Genomic DNA, 17473 nt, shown 5'->3' with positions numbered 1-17473 from the left:
CTTTATAGTGGTCGGCCGTGAAAGGACAGTTTAGTCATTCCCAATGGTTCGTTCCTAATATCTTCACCCCTTCTGCGTACTGTTTTGGCGGTGAAGGAGAAAGCTGCTTCCATTTCCATGTCGTCCACTTTCCTCTCAAATCTCCCACTTTTCTCATCCAATCACCCTTCCATAAACGCCGACGGCGGCCGGCATTTTGCCACCGTGCGATGCGGCCCACGAAGCAACCGCGGCCCGCTCGTCAAAGGCCGTGTACTGAGCACCGAAGCAATACAAGCCGTCCAATCCCTGAAGCGGGCGGCTAGCCGAGCCGACCCCTCCAGCCTTGACGCCGTCCTCTCCAAGACCCTCTCCCGCCTAATCAAGCCCGACCTCATCGCTGCCTTCAACGAGCTGCTCCGTCAGGACCGCTGCGACTTGGCCCTCAAGGTGTTCGCCGCTGCCCGATCGGAGTCGTGGTATGCTACCGACTTGGCCGTTTACGCCGACTTGGTGACGGCGCTAGCGAGGAAAGGGATGGCGGAGGATATCGACAGTCTGATTGGGGATCTGGAGACGGAGGGCGGGATCCCCTGCGGCGGAGGGCTGGTAAGGCTGGTCAAGGCGGTGATTGCGGCCGGGAGAGTGGAATCGACGGCCAGGATTTATGGGTTGATGAAGAGAAGTGGGTGGCGGTCGGATGAGGATGAGTATGTGGCTAGGGTTTTGAGCAAGGGTTTAAGGAGAATGGGAGAGCTGAGGCTGGCTGATGAGATTGGCTTGGATTTTGGTACAAGTTGAACTTCTTGTTGTTGATAAGGTTTTACACTCAATTAATAACTGATTGGAAATTCTTTGAATCCTATTTCTAATTAAATTTTTATAGTTAAAATGAATATACAATTAAATTAAATTTTATGAATTTATAATTTAACTTTTAGCAATGATTAAGAGTGATAAGAGGTTTTGTTATATCAAATCGAATTGAACCGATTGAATTAGATGATTTGGTTTGATTATTTAGGTATCAGTTAGCAATTTGATTACTGTTTGAGTGAAAAATCAATTATCAATTTTGATTTGATTAGTGTTGTTCAATAATTAAACAACTAATCAAATTGAATGAAAATTATAAAGTTTGGTAATTGTCTCGTGTCTAGTATAAAAGAAAAAGTGAAATAGGCTAAACAACTAGAACCCAACAGAAGGATTGAACCAACGTTTGATCCTTCCCTTTAATCGACCCTCTCCTTTTCTCATTGTCTTCTACTTTTCGACCCCATAGCCTATGTCGATGTGACGCTTTTTCTCTGCCTCCAACGCCAGCGATTGCTATTTCCTTCAAAGCAACCACCTATAGGAAAGCGGAAGCTTTTGTAACGCCAATGCCAACCATTCTTCTTTACCTCCGACATTAACGATGAAGTTTGACCTCAACGCCGACAATGATTGCATCTCTCTCTCCTTTCGATTTGTACTATCGTGATTGCCCGTCGACGTCAATGGCTCTTTCAGTAAGTTTTTCGACAACTTCTATTTTACATTAAAACTTAGATACTAGATCTACTAAAATTCAATCATTAAATATTTTTGACTTTTCGGCATGTGGGTCACTGAACCAAAGCGAATTTGATGATTGATTCTAATTTTCGAAATCCGTCATGAATAGTGGTTTAGACGTTTTTTCAAAAACTTATTTGAAGTTTTTTACCATAAAATTAATTCTTAAATTTTCTTAAAAAAATCCACCATTGGATTAAATTCATTTTTGGATATATGAATCACGGCTAAGTGGTCAGCGGCAACAGTATGGTTGAACTAATATTTGGTCTCTTCAGTTATTTTGTGGATTAGTTCGGTTTTTAGTTCAGTTTGATTACCACTATTTAGATTTCGATTAGTTGAGATGGGTTGGTCGGTTCTGTTTGATTATTACATGTAATTCGGTTATTTCGATTACCGTTTACACACTTGTGATCTTATTTTTTATGTAATAATTTTATTAAAATTAAAAAAATATTAAACACAATCAATTATTTAAAATCAAAATTGTAAAAAAAATTCATGCATTAAAGCCATCACCAACACAATAAAGTCAATTACATGCTCAAGAAAAATGCCCATAACTCACTCATCAACCAATTCAAATCACACTTAAAAAAAACTAAAATAACTCACAAAAAATCAGAAGAAATTCAATCACACATATTTAAAGTGTGTGCATAAACATAAAATTCATTTTTTGGGACCAAAAGGTAAAATCTCTCACCTTAAGAACCCCTGCAGCTCAATTCCAAGATTTTTGCAGGAGAAGTAAATCACAAAATCCAGTAATGAGATTCGAACACGGAATCTATGATCGACTATATAACGGCTAGAATCTGGGACTCTTCGAGACCAACACATGTACAGTCTCAACCGTTAGGTTATGCCCATAAGGGCAACGTAAAATTCATTCTTGTTTGTTTTCATCATGATGAAAGTAGAGGTGGTTGTTGTGCATATTTCCTCTCTATTTACAAAAGCCCTAATTTGATCTAAAATGGTGTTTCGTGATTGAAATTATATGAGAAAAGACTAAAATATATAATTCATTTGCAAAATCTACTCAAATTGGTGAAATTTGATCAATTCTATGAAATTGAATTTTAAAAATTTAATTCTATAACTTTTTCATTCCAAACACAAAAAATTTAAATTAAAAATAAAATTCACAAAATTTTATAAAATTCTTTCATTCAGGATATTAGGAAGGTTTAACTTTACAATCGTCTAAAGTTATAAATTTAAATTGATTTATATTTTATATATTAATTATTTTCTATGTATTAGAAACATTTTAATGTATCACTATTCAAAAGATTATATTCTTAGGTAACATTTTTTAAAATAAATAAGATAAGATTGAAATATTTTTCGGACCAAAATATAAAATTATTAAAATAAAGTTATGAATCATTTCAAAATTTCTATTTGTTAAATTTTTTGAAATATATTGGAGGACACAAACGTTGCTTTTTCTTATTTATAAAGACTAAAATATGCTTATTTTGAGGGACGAGAGATAAACATATCTAGATAAAAAGTCACATGATTTCTTTTTCAAAAATCGTCATATAAGTTTAACAAATATACTAGAAATAATAAAAATTTATAATGTTTTTCATATCTTATCTTTTTTTATTTATATATTGATTAACAAATACTATTTTAGCAAATAAATACATCATCCACCTATGGTTGAGTTTTTTTGGGTTTTTTTTTTTTCCATTTTGCTTGAATATAAAAATGGAAAATGTTATACTACAAACAAGTTTGATAAAAAATCATCATAAACTGGCATGTTACATGCAAATTCACAATGGTTTTACTCAAAATTAAAAATAAATTTACTATCTACTATGAATTATTATTAATTTTTTATAGAACTATTATGAATTTGGATATAATTATTATGAATTTGTGTGTGTTGTATTAGTTTGTAAGAATTGTTGGCCAAACTTATTTATAAATATAATATTTTTCAATGAAAATACTAATATTTAGTATGATATGGTAAACGTATATTGTTGAAACAAAATAAAAACATTTGAAAATGATTTATTGACAAAGTTCTCAATCCTTTGTTTCTAGTTTACAACTTTTGTTTTTATTTTATATGTTCATTTTTTATTGTTTATTATGAAAATGAAAAATAAAAAAAATGTTATTTGATAATTTTGTCTTTGTTCTTAAAATAAAAATTAAATACATTTATTAAATAAATTTTTTTATTTTCTCTAGTGATGAAATATATATAGTAATTTAATTATTATTGATAAAAATATTTTATATAAAATACTTTTGTTATATTTTTACTCTCTTTCATTTTTTTTCCTTTTTTTCCTCCATATTTTACTATCGTCAATGCCATGATTTGCTCCCAAAACCAAATTTAGACTTGCAATGAGCCTATACTTGGGTTGGTTTGCCACAAAGAACCCAGAATTTGGGGGATTAATCTACTTTGCCTTACCAAACGATTCATCAAAGGGTATAAAATAATAGAAATGCCCTTATCCAAATTGCAAACTTCTTTCTCTTGCCCTTTTCTTGCTCTCCTTCTCTTTCATCTCTTTCCTCTTCCATGGTCGCCTCCAACAAACACCAACTGTCAGTGCATCGCCTGGCCTCGCATCGGCAGTCAGTGAGGTGATGCGGCGATAATCGACACTTGTTGAAAGCAGCCATAGAAGTGGAGAGAGGAGGCAAGCAAGAAAGGGGCTGGACAGGGGGAAGAAATTTACAATTTAAGTGAGGACCTTTTTATTATTTTTGTGCCCTTCAGTAAGCCTCTCGACGAGGCTATTGGGCTTTGTAGAGTGGTCCAAATTTGGGATGTTCATTGATGCATCCAAGAGCATGTAATTGTGATGCATGTATACTAAAGCCATGTCACAAAGAAACACCCTTGATGCCATTCAACCTTGCAAGATCTAGAGGGCCACCCTCAAGTGGAACTCACCTAAAATCCCATTATAACAACATATTTGCAATCATTAAAGATAATCTCCAAAGCTATTAGATCTTAAAAAATTAGCGATAACTTATCAACAACAATCATAGTTATAAAGAAGAAAGATCACCAATAATTAGTATAAAATTGGCTTTATTGCCAATCATAAAGATATCTTCTTTTTTCTTTCTCTTTATTTTTGACAAATCTTTTATCTTGCTTTTTGCATTTGGTTTTTACCACCATAGTATGTGCTAAAGGGAAATATGATTCATTCCTCTTACCTTTCTTGGACATTTGGCAAGTGGCAAAAGGGTCAAAATAAGGGGAGAGCTCAAAAATTCAAGGGGAGCATTTTGGGTAAAGTCAATAAAAAGACAATGCTCATATGCCTAAATACAAAGAAAAGTAATTTAAAAGAAAAAGAAAAAAAGAGAGCAAAGAAATAAGAAAAAAAAACCCTACAATTAAGACTACTCAAGCCTTAGGCTACACAAAAACAGAAATGAAAAACGTTTTCGATACAAAACGAAAATGAAGAAATGACATTTTTTTTAAAAAAAGTAAAAAATAAAAATACGAGGTAAAGTATAAATTTAAAAAATATAAGAATTTTTTTATAAATATAATTTTTCATATGACAAATAGTTCAATTTAATAAATGAAACAATTGGAATTGGAGGAGATGGTTCTCGGGCAAAGACTAATTGAAAATTGAAAAAGTTAATTGAATTGACATAAATGAGAAGGAAGAGACATATGAGGGATGGGCTCTGCAGAGTGTTGGGGTAATAATAATAATTATATATAAAATCGATACAAGAAAGCTGTAATTAATGGTCGAAGTAGACAATACTGCAAAGAGCAAATAAATTAATAGAGATTGAGTCGCGCAAAAGCGCTATCCTGAAGACAGAATCGCCCTACATCAACAGCTAACAGACTACAGCGATAGTCTTAATAGGATAAAATGATCTCACCAACAGAACAACAATCAAGAACTATTGGAGCTTACAGAACTCAAGAAGGAATTTCACTCTTTATGTTGGGTAGAAGAAAGATTGAAAAATGAAGTGGAACTCTCTGGTGAACAGTAAAATGGAGAAGAAATTCTCCAAATTTCCGTAGCAGAAGAGAGAGTGAGAGAGTGGAGGTCCTTAGCATTTTTTCACACAAAACTGGAAGCTCAATTATATAAAGCATTGGACAGACAGCCCAACACCAATGCATGATACAAGGAAAAGGAGCTGGGATCGTGACATGGAGGAGACCAGAAAACATGCTGATGGCGCTTCGGACCGTGACATGAATGTAGAAAATCGGGAAGCTCAATTTCTGGAAAGATGTCAGGATTAAAATAAAAACAAAATAATATATTGAATAAATTTTTATTAAAAATATATTATTTTATTCATATTGATCCGATCCGACCAGATAAACGGCGGTGGCGACGCTCGTGTGCATGTATGGGTTCGCTCGCTCACAAAATCTGGGTGCCCTTTAGGGCCCAAACCCAATATCAAGATTTGGGCTATTTATACCCACTTTGAATCTCCTCAGTCCTCACCAAACAAGGACAAACACTCCTACACACAGCACAATACACTCACACACAACATAGAGGTGCATAATTATGCCTGGGGGCTTGATTAAATCAATTGGGGGTGAAAAGTCTCCCATTGATTGTCATGTTTTCCAAATATATGTATCATATATATATATATATACACTGAGGTGGATTTCATGGATGAACAGAATAGCAAGGAGGAAGAAGAGGAAAGACGGAGGGCGCTTGAAAATTTCGAGAAGATGGCGTACACACAGTACAACCCATTCGAGAGAGATGCAAAAAGGGGGCTAAAATTAGGCTGCTTCAGGGGGAGTCGCTGAAGACGCGTCAGAAGCTAGAGGCGACGGCAAGGAGGTTCTACGCACAGCCGTCAGAGGAGAAAAAGAAAGCAAGAAAAGGTAAGGCAAATTCGCAAGGTTACTATGACGTTGAGCTCACTAAGAATGTCCACGATTGGAAGGACGTGCTTGATCTTACTGTTAAGAACCCTACTATTGTTCTAACTTCGCCTGACTTCATAATTCTGAACGCGTTCCTGGTCAAAAACTTATTTTTGACAATTTTCTGTAATTTGCGAAACACCATCAAAACATTTCACAATTTACAGAAACGACTCGAAAAACATTTCGAGCCATTTTTGCAATTTTCGAAATGGGAAACTGTCTGAAAATGTGAAAACAGTGTCTCCAAGCCATTACCATGCATTAGAGATCAAGCCAAAACCCACACAATTCTCCTCATAGAACATCTTATTGTCGAATTTCTAGCCCGCAGAGCCATTCCACATCCCTAGCAATCTTTTCTATGGAGCTAGATGTATGGTGACGTGGACCTTTCACATTTCCTAAACATCCTTAAGGATAAGGCTTTTGGAAAACAAAAAAAAAAGATATAAATTTGTATTTCCTCTAATAAGTGAATTTTGAGGAATTTGGCTTATGGATTAATTTATCTATTAGGCAAATGGACACCCAACTCCCAAGCTCTTTGCTCATGCAATAGAAATACCAAACAAGATGGGTAATTAGTGCTACCTATACTAGGTGACACATTAGGAGTGTAAACTAAAACACAAACTAAAGAAGATAGCTTTTGTATTGATTTTGGTGATCTATGAGTGTTGCACAATACTTTATTTATAGCCTATAATAGATATAGATAACGTTGTATAAATTCTACTTTGACTAGAAATAATTCACAAAATGATAACGCAAGTTAAATTTATAATTTGAATTATCTTGAATTTGAATTTGAAAGAACACCCAAAAGCGTGGCGAATTGGGTATATTGAAGATTTTGGCAATATTAAAAAAATATGAATCAAGGCTGATTTGAAAAGATATCTTTCATAACATAAAACGAGATGCACCAATTTATTATAAATTTATATGCATTAATGCATTTTTCATAAAAATTATCCTAGACATATTTCAAACATAGAATATATATAGAAAGGTGGATGCATTTAAAAAAATAAATAAGGAAACTGTTATGCTAGCAGCAATGAGATTTTGTTTGCTTTTCTAAATTTTAACCTTCAAATCTCACAGAAAACATATGCATTCGGGAAGTATGCATGAAAGTAGTGATGTTAAAAAATATTTTATACTTGCAATGAAAATTGAAATTATTATGCTTGAAACTAATGAGCTGAATTCAAATATGTAAACATTGCATGACTGGTGAAAAATTACACCATCAAAACATAAGAAGAAATCTACAAGACATAACAATTTATAATGGTTCGGCCAACAAGTTTAGTCTACTACTTTAACTTCTCACTAAGGATTTAAAACATCAACTAAGAGATTAGCTTTTAAGGGATCAACTACAATCCATATACACTTTTTACATATTCAATTGAAACCTCCATTTTTCATGGACTAACTAGGAACCCCAACTTTTATAAGAGCAGTTGTAATCTCCGTTTTTGCAAGCTAAGCAATAGCCTCTACTTTTAAAGACAAAGCAACACCAATACATACATTTTATGAGTTGAGGTAGAACTCTTACTAACACTTGTTGGAAGATGAAATAAAAGTTAAGTTCATAGCAAGAATTACTCTCAAAAAATAAGAAATACAATACATGAGAGAATAGATAAGAGAAGTAAAAATAATATGAATGGTAAAGCACTCCACTCTTATGTTCTTAATTTTTGGTTCAAAAGATCTTCATGAGGCTCGACCAGATAATGGCTTGAGGTGAAGGAATATGATCATAACAGACTATCACTTAAGTAACGTGATTTAGCCTGAAAACAAATTCAACTTGGTTGTGTCTAGGTTTAGGTTAGCTTGACATTATCTTATAATCACTAGACAACGACTTCTTGATCTTGTGCAACACTTGGCCTTTTATAGAAACTTGAGACTTGAATTTAGCACCTATTATCTGCACATAATTATAGTTTCTTTTGATTTGACTAATAACAATCAAATTGGCTAAGAAAAATATGCATGTTATTAAGATAAAGCACTTTACACACAATACATAGGCATATTTATCATCTATTATAAGATAACATAATCGTACCTCATAATCATACCTCATAAAATAATGAAATATAACTATCATCTTTGACATTTCTAAGTAACGACTATAAAATTCAAAATGTGCCAAACATTACTCGATTACAAAGTGTTGTTGAATCGACTAAGTTGTATCTTTACTCGAGTATAGATGTTTTGTAATTGACTATTTTTCTAACTTACTCGATTACAAATTTGCTTTAATTTGATTATACTTTTGAGACAGAGAATTGCAATACATACTTGATTAAAAAGCTATATTTACTCAAGTACACATTTACCTTTACTTGATTAACATTTTAAATACTTGATTACACAAATGGTCCAGAGACTTAACATATTTCTAGAAAATATATACTCGATTACAAATAGAGTTTACTTGAGTACACTTAAATCATTGTTGGCAAGATGGTGTTGAATAAAGTGGCAATCAATCTCATTTGTTGCTTTAAAAGGTGTAATTATTGTTAGTGATGTGCCCTAATACTAGATTTAGATGACGTCTAGTGGGTGTGTAAATACATTTGATGCATCTTTGTATATATATTTATAAAGGTATCCTGAAAAGGAAGTTTTGGAGTATTCCCTGCATTTCACTTTTCCCAGTTCCAACAACACGACTGAATATGAAGTGTTATTGAGCGTTATTGGTAGGAATAAAGCTGACTAAAAAATTGGATGTAACCAATTTAATGGCTCACAATGACTCATAGTTAGTCGTGCAACAGTTTCATGGGACCTATGAAGTAAGGGAGCCAGTATTATCCCGATATCTGCAGAAAGTGAAAGAGTTGGTACACAAATTCAAGCGCTTCGAACTAAGTAAAATCAATAGGTCCCTCAACCAACATGCTAATGCGTTGTCCAAGCTAGCCTCCGCCCATGATACTCTAAGATGGTTAATTCACATGGAGGTCTTCCAACGACCAAATGTAGATGAAAAAGAAGGGAGGTGCATTGCATTGACGTGGTCGATGATTAGAGAACGTCAATACTGAAGTACCTGCTTAATCAGGAGCTCCCAATAGCACATTCGGAGGCCAAGAGGTTGAAGACCAATGTGACTTGTTTTATAGTCATTGGCCGAGAGCTGTACAATAGGGGGTACTCCGTGCCTCTGCTAAAGTGTTTTGGGGCCTCGAGAAGTAGAACAGGCCTTGGAAGAAGTGCATGAAGAGGACTGCGGAGAGCACCTTGGAAGTAGAGCTTTGGCTGGGAAGATCCTATGGGTCGGCTTCTTTTGGCCAACCCTAAGATAGGATGCGGCCTAGAAGGTGCGGACATGTGACAGGTGCCAGAGGCACGCCCCTCTGATAGCGCGACCCCCTTTGTCGATCCAGCCGATATTCTAGCCGTTGCCATTTGTATAATGGGGATTAGACATTTTAGCTTCGTTTCCAATGGCATCAGTGTAGAGGAAATTTTTGTTAGTGGCTACTGATTACTTTACGAAGTGGGTCGAAGTAGAGCCCTCAACAACCATAAAGGAGAAGAAAGTAGAGGGGATGGTATGGAAAAATATAATTTGTCATTTCGGTGTTCCCCAAATTCTCAACATCGTCCAAGAAACGCAGTTTGACTCTGAAGCTTTCAGGGCCTTTTGTTAGAGATGGGGGATCAGATTGAGAATGGCATCCATAGCATACCTCCAAGCCAATAGACAAGTAGAGGCGAGCAACAAAACCATCCTGCATGAGTTGAAAACCCGATTGGAGAAGGCAAAAGACAGATGGGCCCAATGAACTCCCTAGCATTTTATGGGCTTATCGCACAACCAATCGTGTATGTACGGGGGAGATGCCATTTAGCTTGGTGTATGGGACAGATGCCCTCATCTCAGTGGAAGTAAACCTTAGTTTGCCTCAAGTTATGAGTTTCAGTGAAGGAGGGAATTCAGATTACTTGAGGGAGAACCTGGATCTGCTGGATGAGCTGAGGGAGAAGGTAACTACACAGCTAGAGGCGTATCAAAGAAGAATCTCCCACTATTACAATGAGAAGGTTCACCCCCGAACATTTTAGGAATGAGATTTGATGCTCAAGAAGACAGCAATTACGAACGCCCTAAGGGAGGAAGGAAAACTAGGGTCGAATTAGGAGGGGTCGTACAAAATAGTGAAGATGCCGGGGTTGAACATAAGTGTGATGCAAACATTACAAGGTGAGGTGTTGGGCAAGACATGGAACACCATGCACCTCAAAAGGTACTTTCCAGCCGCTCTAGTCATAGAAACTGCCATGAGATACAATGAATAAGGCACTGGGAGTCACGCGCCACGAGGAATGCTTCCTGACCGTGTTATTGATCATAATCCCTTTTAGATTTTCATATGTATTGTAACCCCCCTTGATGAATAAAAGAATATACCCCCTATATTTCTGTGGATGTAGGCGATGTTATAAGCTGAACCGTGTAAATTTTCTTATACATTATGTGTATACATATACATAGCTATCATAAAATATGATGTAGGAACTGTGGGAGAGAATAAATTCTGATGAGCCCTAACACTAACAATTTCGAAGGCGACAGAATAGTAAAGGTAATAAGGAGCTTATGTCCCAGAAGGTCCAGCTCGATAGGTGGAAATCTAGTGTTAAGACCACGGACTTCCTCGGACTCTCGGATATGTTCCGATGCAATGTTCGCAAGCTAACTTGGATCCCTCGCATAAGTTTGGTGCCAAGCTTACGGGCTAACCTTGATTCCTTGGTAGATCCGGCACCAAGCCTTTCAGTAAACTTGGAATGACCGGCAATAGTTTAGCGAATAATCCCGGGTCTAACCTAGAACCCTTACCTCAGACAAACCCAAAAAGGCCCAAGAAAAGCATGAAATTGTGGTTAACCTTATATGACAAACTCACCTGATGGTGATTTTGCACAATGGCCTCAAACCCTCCTCGATTCTCGGATGCGTTCCGATGCAATACCTATAAGCTAATCTGGATTCCTTACGCTAGTCCGGTGCTATGCCTAGGGGCTAACCTTGACTCTTCGGTAGATTTGGTGCCAAGCCTCCTGGCAAACTTGAAAAGTCCGATAGAATTCCAACTAGTGACCCCAGGTCGAACCTAGATCCCTTGTGGTAGATGAGTATGAAAAAGGGCATGAAATACGGGAAACGGGTACAAGGCTGAACGACTGCCTCGAATACCTGAAGGTGATCCAACACAATGCCCCCTAAACTAACTTAGATTCACTAGTGCAGTTCGGTGTCAAAGTGAGAGACTAACCTAGATCCCTTACGGCAAACTAGCGTTAAGCTGACATGCTTTTCCTAGACTCCCTATGGGAATCGGGCGCTAAGTCTCCCAGCAAACTTGAACATGTAGTTGGAATTTTGCTCTAAGTCCCCTAGCGAACCTGGATACATGGTGATCATCTGACACAGAGCCATTTAGCAAGAAACAGTTTCTGGAGAGACCCATAGCGAGGTACTAGTGATTTGTGTGAAAGCCTTGAAGCCGCAACGCGAGACAAACGCTAACTCCTCATCAAACTCGGGTGTCAGGTTTGTAGTTGAGGTCCAATGCTTGACATGGACTCAAAATGGTAGAAACAAATGTTGTAAGTATTTCTCAAAAAGATCTAGGTACATAATGAGACAGATGGGTAAACTCCTATTGTGGGTAGTAGCTTGCACGCATCACGAGAATAAAGAAACTGAATGTCAAGCACCTCGCCGCCCCCAAGTTGTAACATGGTCAATTCATAAAGTAAAAGAAACTAACACAATAAATAAAATCGACAAGCAAATGAAGAGCTAAAGGCTAAGGCATAATATGTATTGAGCACGATAATGTATCCAAAATCATATACATCCAAAACAATAGAATTTGATACATAGTATGTGAGAGTTAACGTTCTACACATCTTAAATTCAAAAGATAACAAAAAAAGCTTACGCTATTCCTGATCGGGGAGACAATTAGCTAGTCTCGAGCCTTCCCCTTGGAATGAGCTCTACAAAGCCCTACTGACAACATCCACATCCAGACCTTGCTTGATCAAATGGATAGTGTTGGCCATGTCGGTGGAGACTTTGGCATTGGTCAAGCATGCTGGGAACTCGTCCTCTTCAGGGTCCGATACGTAAGGACTCTAAGGGCTCAGTAGATTACTCAAGTTGTCTTCTAACTCTTGTCGCACGCATTCGTCGGGCCCCGAGTTGTTAAGCTCGTATTTGCGCCAGTCTTGAAGAGGAACAAAGGAGATGGCATTAGCGAAAATCATGTCCTCAAATAACTCAAGCGACCGCCTCGCTTCCAGGAAGGTACGACCATGGTAGAACCCAAATTTTGAATAACACGAGGCGTATTTGTCCTTCCGGCGGAAGCATGCCGCAGAAAGTTGGTAGTCCCTATTCGCCTTCTTCACGGCCTCTTCCACATCCTGCTTCTTGTTGCCTGCTACCCAGTTAGCCTCCATTTTCAATCTTCCCACCTCCTCCTGCACTTCGGTCGCCCACGGCTCGGCATTAGCTAGGTCGGTTTGCAAACGGGAGGCTTCTTCCTGGGTGTCCTAGAACGAAACGACCATCTCCTGATGAGTCGCCTGGCTGCACTCCAGCTTCGCACTAGTCTCCTAGTAGATTACTTCTAAGGACTTGTGCGAAGAGGCAAGCCACTCATTTTGTGAATGTAGCTCCCGCTTCTCGAAGCCTAAATCCTGAACGCATCGATTCAGGAGCTGTCGTTCTTGATTCCAAGAGGTCGACTAGTTCCTCCATTCATTCAGCTTTGCTTCCTTAGCCTCTAAGCGAGCCCTATTCTTGGCATTCATCGCCACGACACCCTAGGCTCCTTGTGAGGAGCAATAGAAGGATTGTAAGAAAGAGTTATAGAGAAGCAAATGGGAAACTAAAAACTAGAAGAAACAACTTACGAGGGCCAAGTGATACTCGAAGTTGTCCATGTCCTCGGGAGAGTTGCGAAAATATCGCCTCTCATTGCGAGAAAGAATAGTCAAATAGAATAGGTGGGCCTCGACACTCGGCATGTTAATTGTGTCGATTTCCAGGACCCCCAATTGAATCTAAAAGGGCTCACCTCATGCCTAGCGTCCTCGGCCCAAATCGTATGCCTTCTCAACAAGAGAAGGCATTTCCTGCAAGATAGGGTTGAGGCTTCATTGAGGATCCTCAATGTTTAAAATGCAACGGCCTGGGTGTTGGGGATTAATCACGGCTCGTCTATTGATGCCACAACCTCATCCTTGAACGACATCAATGGCCATTTGATCCAGCCTTGAAGACACCTTGACGTTCGCTGCACCAAGGGGGTTGTGGCTCATCCCTACTTCGATCGTCACAGGCCCTTTACGTCTCGGGACGATTCCCTAGTGCCTTACTTTGCTCATCTCCCTTGATGAAGCCTGAGCAGGAGATGTAGACAATTGAGGAAGAGGCTCATCGGCGGGCCCGCAATAAGTAGCGGGAAGCTCTCCCTCCTTTGGAATCGTGAGGTCAGTGATTAGGCGAAACGTAGTGGCGTCCCTTTCTGTCTCGCCTCTTCCCCTCTTCTTCTTCCTTTACCACACTATCTATCCCACCCCTTGTGCTGGCTGGGAGCATGGGATTGATGGCTCATGGGATGGACCCTCAGGAGCAGCTACGGAGTTTGCCCTCCTCTATGAGCCTAATACCATCCTTCTCATTACTGCACGCAGAGAAGAGCAAAAAATGGTGAGATCCTGAGTAAAGAAAATGACGTTAAGCAAAGCAGCAAAGGATTGTGCACCCGAATACAAGGAAGCTAATATTAATTGAAAAATAAAAGTAAAAGCAAAAAAGACAATCAAGTGGATCCACACCTTCAGGGGAATGCTCATCCTGTAGAGGGATGTCTCTTTCCTCTGCGGTCATGTAGGCAGTAGGCGGGAGATGTTATATTACTCAAGGGACCCGGTGATGGGACGGTCCAGTGGGCCTTGAAATCCATCTGGCTTGCATTAGCCTGTCAGCCGTTAGATAGTCATGTAGGTGTGACGAGCCACTGAGAAGAAGAGCATTACGCTCTTCATGGTATTGTTCTCGGAGGTTGCTGATGGTGGCCCTGCCTAAGCACGGTTTTGCCACCCTCGCGGGGTCGGTAACTCATTTTCAAGGAGTGTTCCACACGTTGTTCGGTGGTTGGAACAAAAACCACAAAGTGTCATAAAAATCAATCTTGGTGTGGGAGTCATAAAAGATACAATCCTCCAAGAGAGGGCGATGCAGGATGTATAGATGGTATCGGTTCCTCACTAAAAGAAGGTAGAAAAAATAGAATAGGAGTTTGATGGAGGAGACTACTTCTTTCTCTTGGCAATGCACAAAGAAGACGACTAGCTGGGCCCAGTCGTTAGGGTACAGCTGGCCCGGGGCTAGTCCACTTATTCTGAGGAATCTAAGACCAAAGTCGTGAAGAGGAGGGTTGAAGTCATGGCTAAAATTGGCCTAAAAAATGCTCACCCAACCCTCTTCCGCGTTGGCCGCACAATTTTTGGCTTGTTGGGGAACCCTAGTTCGGTATCCAAACGATATTCTATGGTTGCTATGAAGAAGGGCAATATCGTCATCCGACATTCAGGAACTTGTGCCCTTAAGGTAAGCTCGGATAACCCCGTTCTCATCAGTCTCCCTATGGTATATCTTGGCGCTAACCATGATCCTAAGTCAAGTTAGATAGACTAAGACTAGTGTTGAAAGAATAAAGTTTTCTCTCAGAAAGATTGATCGCAGAAAGAAGCCTCTTGAAAAGGGACGATCCTATCAGGGAGGATATCTCTTGGAAAGACGGGACCTTCTCTCGCATGAGAAGGGAATAAATTCAGAGGAATAGCTAAAACCCTTTCGGAGGAAAGAAAAAACCTTTCGGAGGGAATAACAATCTTTAGGAGAGAGGAAAGGCTTTTGGAAGGAAACCTAAAATCTTTTGGAGAGAAGAAAAATCTCTTAGAAAAAAGAGTCGTGGTGGATTTTCTTTCGGAGAGAAAAGTGTAGAGAGAGCAAAAGTTTGGATGAGAATGCGATAAGCGTAGAAAAGCTATTGCGGTAGTGACGTATTTATAAGAGGACTCTCGGGAAGCCAAAATGACACAGCTCGTAGAGGCGGATGTATCAGAAAGGATATATTCTTTGTATTCACCTAAAGGTAAACGCAGAGAATGGGGGGCAATTGTTGTACCCCTCCCTTTCCTTTTCCGAGAGAATTCTCGCCAAGAGAGTTCTCTCGAAGAGGGGGGCTTTCGGGGAGAAGGCCATGGAGGCCTTCTAGTGGCTTTTGTTGGCCTTTCTTCGAAAGCCCTTCGAAGGATTTCCTTCCAAGAGTTCTCTTTCTCGAGAAGCCTCTCCGGGTATCCAACTCGGGGCATCTTCTCTGAGAGGCTAGTAAGACATCGTACACGTCTCCTAACCAATCATTGGGACCAAGAATTCTATAAAAGGCAAGACACTACTCGATTGGCGAGATTTGAACATCTAGTAACTAATCTTAATCCTCTTAAATTTCCTTTGTCGAAGTCCTTATGTTTCTTTTTGCAGTTTCTTTCATTTCTTGCATAATGACTTGACCGTCGGAGTGTCTCTATGGGAAATCCTTCATGCAAGCCTTCTAACACTTGTTGCGTGCTATAATTCTTCCGAAAGCTGAGCCCTAGGTTGTTAGTGTCCCTCCGAGAGAACCTCTGTTCTTTTCGAGGCCCTTGAAGCACCTTCCTGAAAGAGACCATTCTCTTTTTGGAAGCCAGTCAATTCTTTTCAAAGATATGTATCAAACCCCTTTCTAGAGCCTTCTACCAAATCTGGGTTCCCTACTAGTCATCCTTTTCTGAGAGGTAGCTTTTTTAAGAAACCTAGCCTCTCCAAGAGATCCCATCCGAAAGGCTTCTTCAGCATTTCTACGATTCTTTTCTCTCGAGAAGCCTTTTATTTGAGAGACTTTACTCTCAAGAAATTTCTATTGTTGTATTTTTGGCAATAACAGAGTCATTTGAATTGCAAATTCGCAATTGCAACCTACTGTTGGGATTGGGAAGAAATAAATGAAAAGACTAGAGAGAGATCTCACCTTTTCCATAATTCCCTAGAGTGTTTGTTGTTCTCGTCATCGCTTTCATCGCTGACCTATCTTGCCTGCTTACATCTTGTCGCCAATCATTACTGCATCCTCTTTCTCTGTCACCACATTGCTTCTCTTACCATTCTGGTCATTGCCTCGCCTCTATTAAACCGATCGTTGCTACATGATCATCTGCTCTAGCTGTTGTCTTGCTTCTCACCGCTGACCATTGTTGGCGGCAAGCTCGAGTTTGGCTTATCAACTAAATTGTTGAGTCAAACCCAAGCCCGAGCTATGTTAATTGAGCTTGAGCTTGAGACGAGCTTCCAGGCTCAGCTCAAGGTTGAGCCTGAGCTTAGATTTGTAGAGCCGAGCCTAACAAAAATTGACTTGACTCGATTACAGCCCTAGAAACAATTCTCAGTTTGCTACCAAGGCGTATAGGTATAGATGCATGGATTATTGTAATGTATTGTGCGTGTGTTTTTTTTATTAATATTTATAAAAATAATATTTAATAATTAAATTGGGGTTGTATAATAATGTAGATTTCTAGTAACGGAAGGAAGGATGAAATTGGAAAGAAATTACAAGTGAATCGGGTGGGTTAGGACAGTGAATCGGGTGGGTTAGGACGGTTTTAATGATGCAGAAGGAAACATTAGAAACACAAATCATAATAATTTAGAAGTAAAACAAAGCATGTATAGTTATATATACAATTAATTACTCATGCGGGACCCACTTGCAAGTAAAACAAAGCATGTATAGTTATATATATACAATTAATTACTCATGCGGGACCCACTTGATTCGGATATTTTCCAGGCTGTAGTCTGTAGAGGAGTGGACTCCA

The 17473-nt window shown here is 38.8% G+C and overlaps 1 protein-coding gene across 1 annotated transcript; it reads left to right on the top strand.

Annotated features, from left to right (window-relative positions):
• Window positions 1–33: 33 nt before the first annotated feature.
• Window positions 34–839, top strand: LOC127790431 (protein THYLAKOID ASSEMBLY 8, chloroplastic). Its single transcript, XM_052319951.1, has one exon. The coding sequence runs from the start codon at window positions 118–120 to the stop codon at window positions 778–780; it is 663 nt and encodes a 220-aa protein (XP_052175911.1). The 5' UTR covers window positions 34–117; the 3' UTR covers window positions 781–839.
• The last annotated feature ends 16634 nt before the right edge of the window (window positions 840–17473 follow it).

Source organism: Diospyros lotus, chromosome 14 (genome assembly GCF_014633365.1).
Source record: "Diospyros lotus cultivar Yz01 chromosome 14, ASM1463336v1, whole genome shotgun sequence".
NCBI classification, from domain to species: Eukaryota; Viridiplantae; Streptophyta; class Magnoliopsida; order Ericales; family Ebenaceae; genus Diospyros; species Diospyros lotus.
This window is presented reverse-complemented; position numbering and strand designations above follow the sequence as displayed.